The sequence below is a fragment of the Fukomys damarensis genome, unplaced genomic scaffold, assembly GCF_012274545.1.
Source record: "Fukomys damarensis isolate Sample0158 unplaced genomic scaffold, DMR_v1.0_HiC HiC_scaffold_20, whole genome shotgun sequence".
NCBI classification, from domain to species: domain Eukaryota; kingdom Metazoa; phylum Chordata; class Mammalia; order Rodentia; family Bathyergidae; genus Fukomys; species Fukomys damarensis.
Genome location: NW_022900932.1, coordinates 3452026 through 3461620, shown reverse-complemented (window position 1 = coordinate 3461620; position 9595 = coordinate 3452026). Strand labels below are relative to the sequence as shown.

The 9595-nt window shown below is 54.1% G+C and overlaps 1 protein-coding gene across 1 annotated transcript in view; it reads right to left on the bottom strand.

Annotated features, from left to right (window-relative positions):
• Def6 (DEF6 guanine nucleotide exchange factor) overlaps nucleotides 1–8261 on the bottom strand; it is a 21796-nt gene extending 13535 nt beyond the window's left edge. Inside the window, exon 1 of the mRNA XM_010605395.2 lies at nucleotides 8111–8261. Within this exon, the coding sequence (XP_010603697.1) occupies nucleotides 8111–8206 (96 nt within the window). The 5' untranslated portion in view covers nucleotides 8207–8261. The remainder of the gene's footprint in view (nucleotides 1–8110) is intronic.
• Nucleotides 8262–9595: the final 1334 nt, after the last annotated feature.

Here is a 9595-nt window from a genome sequence, read left to right as displayed (position 1 = left end):
AAAAAAAAAAAAAAAAAAAAAAAAAAAAAGAGAGAGAGAATGGAGCTGGAGAGGACTCAAAGGACAATCCAGGGACAGACAGCAAAGCTTGGAAGGAAGGGTGGTCATGATGGTACGCGAGGAAGACGTGGTTTCGTTGAACATATTCACGCTATTAGAACAAAGGGGCTGAAGTTTGAATGAGGAGCCCTGACAAAAAATAAAACGGCCTTGGGACATTTATAGCATTTATCGCAGACAGCAGGGATGAAGAAAAATACTGTGACACACTAAGCACCAGCCACTGCCTGAGCCCTTCCCATTTTAAACAATCTCTGTGGTGTCAGAGATGACCGCGGCCCTCGCTCATGCGGGGAAGGTGCTGTGCGCTGAGCTCCCGCCCCAACCCAAAGCGCTCCGTGTCTCCTTCCTGGTCCTCACCACCACTTCCACACACACACACACACACACACGGGACATTCCTGGTTCCCAGGTGATGGTTCTGGGGTCGCAGCCAGGCTTCCGGGCTCCAAAGGCTGCCTCCCCGGGAGAATCTTGACCCCGTGCCTCTCTCCCCACGGGGTGGCGAACTCCGGAAGTGGGGTCTCCTTCATTTCTACGCCCCCTCCCGCAGCATCTGTGCCTTTTGCACACCAAATGCAGTCAGTCAATTATCGATCAATCGACCAATCAGTCAACCCATGCTGTCCCAATTTTAGAGCTCTGCCGTACCAGCCGTTCATGGTGGGGTCGGTTCCTGGGAAGCAGGGCTGCACAAAGGCGCCGGTACCAAGCATTTTAATTCCCTTCTGCGGGAAGAGCGCGAGAGGGCACTGAGACTTCTCCCCAGTGTTTCCCTGGGCATCGGATTCTCCTCGGCAACGTGGGCAGGGGGCCCCACGAGGGGTCAGTGTTTCTTTCTCGCCTCAGTTCCCTCTGGAAGCCACCCTGGAATTTTGGCTGTGTGAGCCAATCCATAGCCTCTCCTGCAAGTCACTGGAGTTTGGTTTCTAGCTGTTGTGTACAGAAAGGTCTTGACCAATGTATTCGTGGTCTTGGAATACAATCCCCAAGTTCGATCCCCGGTTAAAAAAAAAAAAAAAAAAAAAATCTAGGCTGATTGACTCAAGAAAGTAATAGTGCCAAACACCCACCGGCCACTTCTGCAGGGACAGTTGTGATTCTACATGTTTCTTATATTTCCATCTGCTATCCCTTGGCCTTTTCCCAAACTACCCCATGTCCTTTTTTCCCCTTCTCTTGCTTCCTTTTTGGCTGTACTAGGGATTGAACAGGGGCCTCCACTCTGAGCTACATCCTCAGCTTCACCCGCCTCCCCTTTTAAATTTTGAGACAGGCCTCGTTAAGTCACTAAATTGCCCAGGCTGGTTCAAATTTGTTGCTCCACCTGTCTCAGCCTCCCAGGGTGCTGGGATCACACGTGTGCATCATCGTGGCTAGCTCCTTATCTCCATTCCCCACTTCCTTCCTTTCAGCCGTTTGTTTGAGACTAGGTTTGCTATGTAGTCTCAACTGGCCTTGAATTCACTATGAAGTCCAGTCTGACCTTGAACTTGGGACCCTGCCTCTGCTGAGATTACAAGAATGCAACACCTCACCCTGCTCAAGCCTCTAAAAAGCACCCCCTGAGGGGCCAGGGATGTAGCTCAGGGACGCCACACCTGCCTGGCAAGCAGAAAGTCACAAATTCAATCCTGAGCAACAAAGAAAAAAAAAAAAACACACCTCTTGAGGAACCTGCCTGCATGGACCCTACTAATAGTTACACTGCATTAAGGGGAGGGGCATGGAAGACCAGGGATGTCTACTTGCTGTTTGTGGGGTCTTGGATAAAGACCCTTCCTGGGCCTTGGTTTTGTTGTCAATGAAACAGACACTAACACCGACCACGGACAGGGGCTATGACATAACAAATACATATATGGAGTTCCAGGCTCAGGTTTGCCCAGAGAAAATGTAAGCTCCTTTCCTGTCTAGAAAGTGCTGCTTTTTGCCTAACATATCAGAGCAGATGCTACCAGGCATGGTGGTGCATGCTTGTAATTCTAGCTACTCAGGAGGCTGAGGCAGGAGTATGGAAAATTTGAATCAATTTAGAGACTCAGTGAGACTGTACTTTAAAAGAGTGGGGCCCTCTGTTCAACCTCTAGTATTAAAAAAAAAAAAGGAAAGAAAGAGAAACAAATTGACACAGATGTAAACGGCAGATAATATCAAGTACTGAGGAGATGTGCAGAAATGGGGACCCTAATGTCCTGCTAGCAAGGTATGAATCTGTTGTCTTTCTGGAGCGCAAAAGTCTATCAAACTTGGATGTGACTTTTATCCTGCATTTCTAATCATTCGTCCTGTAGATTCTCAGGCTGGCCTTGAACTTGCAGTCCTCCTGCCTCAGCCTGGGTTTACAGAATGTGCCACCTCACCAAGCCAGAAATTTTATACATTTTATAAATTTTATACAGTGCAGCCTGCTTATTTGTACATAGGAAAAAATCCAGAACACTAGGCAAACTGGACAGATCTCACCCTCTGACCCCACTCCAGGGAGAGGGGTGGAGGAGGGATGGGATTTTCATCCTAACACTGTATGCCTCTGTGCTCTGATTTTTTTCCTACCGGGAGCATATATTATCTCTATGACAAAATCTTTAAAATAACAGATAAAAAAAAAACAAACAAAGGGTGCCATTAGTCACAGCTATCAATTTGCAGTTATTTTTGTTTTTGGTATCAGGGATTGAACTTCGGACCTTTCACTTGCAAGGCAGGCATGGTGCCACTGAGCTAAATCCCAGGCCCTAATCTGCCCTATTAAATTGCTCTGTAACAGCATTCTTGCGCCGTCCGTTTGTGTGAGCAGCGCTGAGCGTTGTACATTTCCCAAGGACAACAAGGACTTGGTCCTAGCCCTGACCCGAGGCCAGTGCAATGTCCTCACTAGCTGGTTGTCTCTGAGTCTAATGGAATGCCCAATGGCTTCCCATCGCCTCTGGATTAAAAGCCAGAGCCCTTCCAGAGGGACTTTGGTGTTGCCTCCTCTCCCCCTCCCGTCTCTCCCTGTCCAACCACCATGGCCCCCTCCTTGCTGGTCCCCTGTTCTTGCTTCTGCCTCCGCCCTTGCTTTTCCTGCAGGCTGGCACATTCCTCTCCCAGGTCACCACATGCTGTGTACCCTGTCCTCTTTCCTGTGCTACTGAGATGCCACCTCCTCGAGAGGGCTCCCTTGGCCACCTTACTGCAATCTATGGGCCATTCGACTTTTGGGAGATACTTTAGATCTAAACTCTGACACCCTGTAACTTCCACACTCACTGTCCCCACTTCTGCTCCATGTCCTTGTGCCAGGCACCCTTTTCCAGGCTTCTTATTTACTTGCTTACCATCTGACTGCTCTGTCTAGGGTGTAGGTGCCATGAGGACAAACTTTTTTTTTTTGTACTGGGGATTGAACTCAGGACCTTGCACTTGTGAGGCAGGCGGTGGCACCGGTGAGCTAAATCTCCAGCCCTTGTGTAGGCACTATGAGGATGGATAGTTCTCATTTGCTGCTGCCCCACTGCTCAATAACTTGGAGGCTTCATGGGAAGGAATAGAAAGAAACACAAATGCCAAATGTCCTGACCAATGTATTCGTGTGCAGTAAATCTCTCTGAGCAAATTATCTTCTCTGGGCCTCAGTTTTGGCCTGCAGAGAACCCACCACACAGCAGCGCACAGCTCCCTGAGCTGCTCCCTACCCTCCTTCCTTCTTTTGCTGTCCAGGACTGACTCAGCTGGGTTTGCACCTGCACTGCTGGACTCGGGAGCCCAGGGCAGGAGCTCTGACCCACGTGGGCTGTCAGTAAGGTGGGAGGAGTTCTAGGCTCCAGAAGCAGGGCGCACAGATCTCAGCCTGCCAGGCTTCCAGTGCTGGGCAGGGGCGGGGCGGGGAGAGGGGTCAGGCTGGAAGGCAAGCAGCCAGCAGGAGTCCCTGGCAGGTCTCAATCATTGCTCCATCACAGCCACCCTGGAGGCAGGGCTCTCCTTAGCCTCATTTTCCAGGTGAGGACACCTGGGCTCAAGGGTGGAGTGTCTCGCCCCAGTTCTGGCTCTGGAGCCTGCTCCTGGCCAAGCACTGGCATCACCTGGGCAGCTGCTGAGACTCAAATGTGCTGCCCCACCCTGACCTCCTGACTCAGAGTTTCCGGGGGTGGCCCCAGGTGTCTGTGTTTTTCATGAGCTGCCATCCAGACTCCCTCAGAAAGGAGGCCAAGATGCCCCAGCCTACGGGCAGCCCCTGGCCTCTGATGACCCGCCACTGACCTTTGAGAAGCTTCATTTATTCACTCTTTCCTCGGAGGGAGGGGGTGGGGAGCGGCTCCTCTCTGGGGACTCAGAGTTTTCTGAAAACTCAGGTGCTGGGAGAAGGGTGTTAGGTCCATGCTGACAATAAGAAGTCAGTAAAGAGCTGGGTGCCTCACTCACACCTATAAACCCAGCTACTGGAGAGGCCTGGGTGGGAGGATGGAGAGTTCGAGGCCCACCTGGGCTACAGAGCAACACTATGTCTCAAAAAAAGCCAGTAAAAGCTGGGAGTGGTGGTGCACGCCTGAAATCCCAGCACTTGGGAGGCTGAGGCAGGAGGATCACTGTGAGTTTGAGACCAGCTGGGCTACATAGTGAGTTTCAGGTCAGACTCAACTACATAGTGAGACTCTGTCTCAAAACAAAACAAAAAGCCAGTAAAGACCGGCTCTGTAGTTCCCGGCCTACAGGGTCTGGCACCTGGGAGCCGAAACAGGTAGAGGTGTATGTATGTGTCCATAAAAGCACCAAGCAGGGACTTCAGAAAGAATGAATAATTCTCCTAAATAGACTATGGTCTTTAAATCAGTCTAGATTCCAGGTGATCCTTGTAAGAGTTACTCTATGTATTCCAGTGGGAACTGAAGCTTAGCTGTGTAGCAGAGGAGGACTGGGCTTTAAAAAGTGGGAATGTGGATTAGCCATGTAATTTACTGAGCGCAAGAAGGGCTGGAGGAATTGGGCTTTGCGGTCAAAGGGAAGACAGAGGCCCAGAAAAGGGATTGCATTCACAGCCAGCCTTGGACTCCAGGAGATTAAAGCAAGGGGATCACAAGTTTGAGCGCAGCCTGGGCAACTTAGTGACAGTGAGACTCCTCCATAGAGAAAAACAAAACAAAATTTAAAAATGGATGGGGATGCAGCTCAGTGTGAAGACTGTTCAATCCCCAGTCTAAAAAAAAAAAAAAAAAAGATTGAGCTCACCCACTTGATGTATTTCTGAAGTTACTTTTGTAGGCTGGCTGGTGGTGTGGTGATTCCAGTTCTAGCCCCTGCTTTATAGAGGAGAAACTGGAGGCTCAGAGGCGGGCACACCCGGCCCAGGGTCACCCAGCTGGGGAGCAGTATGGGTTCTGAGTGCGGTGCTCTGTGTATCGGTGAAGCATCCTCTCCTCCATGGCCTGCAGCCTGGCCAAAGGAGACCCACAGCGCACAGGGCAAAGCTGATGACTTAAGCCAGCAGCCTCCCGACTGCTTGTTCCTAACATTCCCTCTACATGTAGCGGGTGGCTTTCTCTCTGCAGGGAGGCAGAGCGTGAAGCTCAGAGAGCCACTGAAGGAGAGGCCCTCCCTGGGCTCCAGGAATGCCCGGAGTATCAGTCGGCTAGAGGCTCGGAGTCTGGGAGGTCCCCGTGCAGTCCCTACCTTCCCTAGCTCTGTCCGGCCATGGGGAAGCAACAGGCTGGCTGCCTCCCAGATGCCCATGAGCCAGACTAATGGCTCTGTTTGCCCACCTGGCACTGCCTGGAGGTCAGGGAAGGACAGCAAGCCCTCACCTGATCCTGTCTTGGGCATGGCTTCTCATCCCTCAGGTTCTTTAGAGAAGGTTCTAGAGACCCGTAGAACTCCCTGGGAGGTTTTGGGTTCAGTCTTGGTCCACCCCAGGCAGAGACGTCATTCCCATTGGTCTGTCTGCACTGTCCTCAACCCAGCTAGACCCACTTCCACTGGAGTTCAGAGAGGACATGCACCTGGCCTCCGCCCGGCCTTCTCTTCCCCAGGGAAAACACTCCAGCTCCTTGGCTTCTCCTAGGACTTGTGTCATTCCTCCTCAGGCCCGGCTGGGGTCTGCCCGGGACAGCCAAGGCACCCCCCAAACACCTGGGAGATGTACGTGGTGACTGACACAGATGGACATGCCTGATAGGGTCCTTTGGTCGCAAGCGAGGAAGGACCCCAAGATGGGGGAGAGCTATAGTAAGAACAGGCTGATCCGGAGACCTCTCCCTTATCCCCAAGTCTGGGGACAAGAGCTGCTGGTGTATCTGTCTCCTCTGCCTCTTCCTCTGCCCTCTGGTTGCCTAATTACTTCACCCTGCTGGCACTCGTCCCCCAGCACCATCACCACGTCCTCCCATCCCAGTGTCCAGCACTGCGGGCCTGGGGAGACCACCTTCCCTCCTGTGCAGGGCCCTGCTATTTCTATCCCACTGAGACTCCCACTGTTGAGCCAGACTTGTCCCCCAGAGGGGACAAGGGTCCCGTCAGGCAAGGCTGAAATCTCCCATTACCGTTGTGACTAAAATGGTGCTGTCAAGTGGTACAGAGTGCAAAAATCAAGCACGCAAGCGCTCGGTGACTCTTCCCTGAGGATGCTCCATCCCTCAGGCTGGGCAGTGGGTACAGGTCACTGGAGGCCAGGCAGAAGCTCAAGCAAGGAGGCCTTGGTGGCTGATGGCTCCATGAAACAGGAGCCACCGAGGGATGCACCCTCCGTAGGTGAGGGACAGAGAGGTTTCGGGCCTCCTGAGGTAGGAAATGTTCCTTAGAAGCAAGAAGCCATGGGGCTTGGATTGTCCTGGAAAGATATTAAAGGGCAGAGCGGGAGGTGGGTGTGGGGCACAAGGATGTTGTCTGGATGACTGATCTTCTTCCATCCATGCCAAGGACCCAACTAGACGACGTGATCTCAATACAAGGGATTTAAATGGGATGAAGGGAAGAACCTGCCTGCTGTGTGTGAGGCTCTCCCCAAATGACCAAGGTGGCTGTGGGTTCTCCCTTGAGGAAAAGTATAAAATGATTAGATGCCCGTCAGTCTGGCTCAGAGATGGGACATCCAACTTTGCTCAGCAGTGAGGGGTGGGTGGATGGAGGTGGGGAACAATGCCTGTTCGCCTTCCAGGTACCCATTACCTTGCTCGTTAGGAAGGGAGGTTGAGACTGAACCGCTCTTTTGAAGGGAGAGGAAGGGAGGCCCAAGGAATCCGGGCCAATGCTCTTGCCAGGCACACAGCCTCATGGTGAAGGAATGGACGCCTGAGGCAGGCTCGAGAGCTGTTGCCTGCACTCCTCCTTCCCTCCAGGTCCCTGTTCCCGCAGCCCAGGGAGTTGCTTCCTCTCTGCCAAAAGGGTGGGCGGCAGCGTCAACTCACGGCTGAAGGCAGCAGGAGCAAACTCCTTAACCTCCTGGAACAGTCCAGGGGCTTAGGACAGTTCCTGCTGGGGCTTTTCCGGGCTCAGCTTCACATGCCCTGCCTGAGGCTTAAGGCCCAAGGTAAGTTTCCCAATCTGGGGTGCGCACGCGCGTGTCGGCAAACACCGGTAGGGCAGGATGGTGAGCCGGGGAGCAGCACGGTGGGGTCCTCCATACTCACCCCCGCATTGTGTCCCACACGCAGGGTTTGCGGGCCAGCCTGGCTTGGCAGTGGGGAGGCCCTTTGTGCCTCTCCCAGCCCCAAAGGAAATGACTGACAAGTATGGGCTGAATCTTCAAGGCCGGAGGAAGCGGGGCCGGGAGGAGTAGGGTGCGTGCCCAGGCTTGACTCTGGGAGTCGTGTTGCTCACCACATGGAGTCTGGGAGGTGGCCGGGCTCCTGGCCCTCAGAACCCCGTGATCTCCCCTCTACCTCCAGTGGGGCTTGGGTTCTGGGCAGTGCTCTGGACAGATTTCCCTGGAGCCCCTCGATCATGGGCAGAGCATCTCCCAAGCGTGCTGGCCCAGCTGCCCAGTCCCGGGCCTCCCGCTGCAGCCGGGTGCCGAATGGCTGGGTGCCCAGGGTGGCACAGCATTCACACCAAACTCCCTGGGCCCGGGTGTCCTCACCTTGAGCTGGGACTTGGAGACCTTCCCACTCTTCTCCACATCCAGCGCAGTGAAGGCGTACCAGATGGACTTGAGCAGCTCCTTGCGCAGGGACATGGCTGAGGCGCCCGCCCGGCCCAGGGGCGGCTCTGACACCAAGATCCGGTTTCAGGAAATGCAAACGGCTGCAGACCGCAGAGGAGCCCTGATGCGGAGCAAGAGCTCCACCTGCCTGCTCGTCGGATCCGAGCTGCTGGTTGCTCTGGTGGTACTCGGGCGTGCGCCTGGCCTGGAAGCCCGCTGACCTCCTCAGGGCTGCAGCGCTCTGAGCAGCCTTCTGATCTGCCCTTTTAAAAAGCCCTCTGCCTCAGAGCCTTCCTGATGCTCCCAGAGGCAGCTCACTTAGGGGAAAAAGCAAGCCCACCGCAGTGCGGTCCAGATGGGAGTCAGGCTTACTAGGTTAGGTGAAAGGCCTCGGACAGTTACCTAACCTCCTAGAGCAGTTTGCTCTGTGTGATGCAGGAAAACACCAGTCTCCCGAAGTTGCAAGGCTAAGAGTAGTAGAGTAGACTCTGGTTAAAGCATCCCTTTTGGTGCCACCTAACAACTGTGGGGGTGAGGTGAGCTCCACCAAAAAGGGGATGGAAACAAAGTGAACCCCACAAAGCTGGAGGAACTGGCCCAAGGCACCCGTGCAGGTGGGATGGACTTGGCACTTGATTTGCTGGCTCCCAGTCCTGGCAATGGCGCCAAGAGGCATTCAGAACGCTGCCCACTGTATCTGAAGTGTGCGTGGGGACCCACATCCGGATCCCAGCAGCAAGTCCTGGGATTCAAGGCACATCTGTGCTGCCACTTTATTAGATCCAGGGCCCACAGTGTGTCTGTGGAAGAAGCCTGAAGGCCAATGTGGAGAAAGCTGCTTCTGGGCACGCCCCAGTTCCTCTGCAACCAGGGGGCTGATGGCAGGAATAAGTGGGAGCTTTCTGGGCATCCATTCAGGGGAGGGGGCTCCATTCTCAGGAGTAGGACGGGCACTGAGGGCCACTCATCACAGCCATGAGAGGGAGAGGGGAAGAAGCACCTCCAGCTCCCACCGTGCCTCCATCCGGGCGGGGTCCCTTCCATCAGTACTCCGTGCACCTCCTCCTGCAGGGGCTGGCCCACCACTCAGTCTCCAGTGGGGCCTATGTCTTAGGAATCCCACAGCATGGCAGCCCTAGACATCTAGGAGGCCCCACCCCAGGAGCAAGGTAGCGAAGCCAGGACTTCAGCCCCAGAGCATCAAGGCACCAGAGAACCTCGGCAATGAGAGCAAAGGTGCTTCTCAGCCTGCTCTGTCCTCTCGGACCAGCTGGCTCTGTGGTCAGGGTTGGCTGGGGTAGGAGCAGCTTGGGATACATTCTGCCAAGGTAAAGCAGAAAAAACCCCGAGTTCTTTCAGCCCAACCAGCCTGAGGCCTGGGGTCAGCCAGAGCCTGCAGGTGATGACTATGCTGGTCCTAGT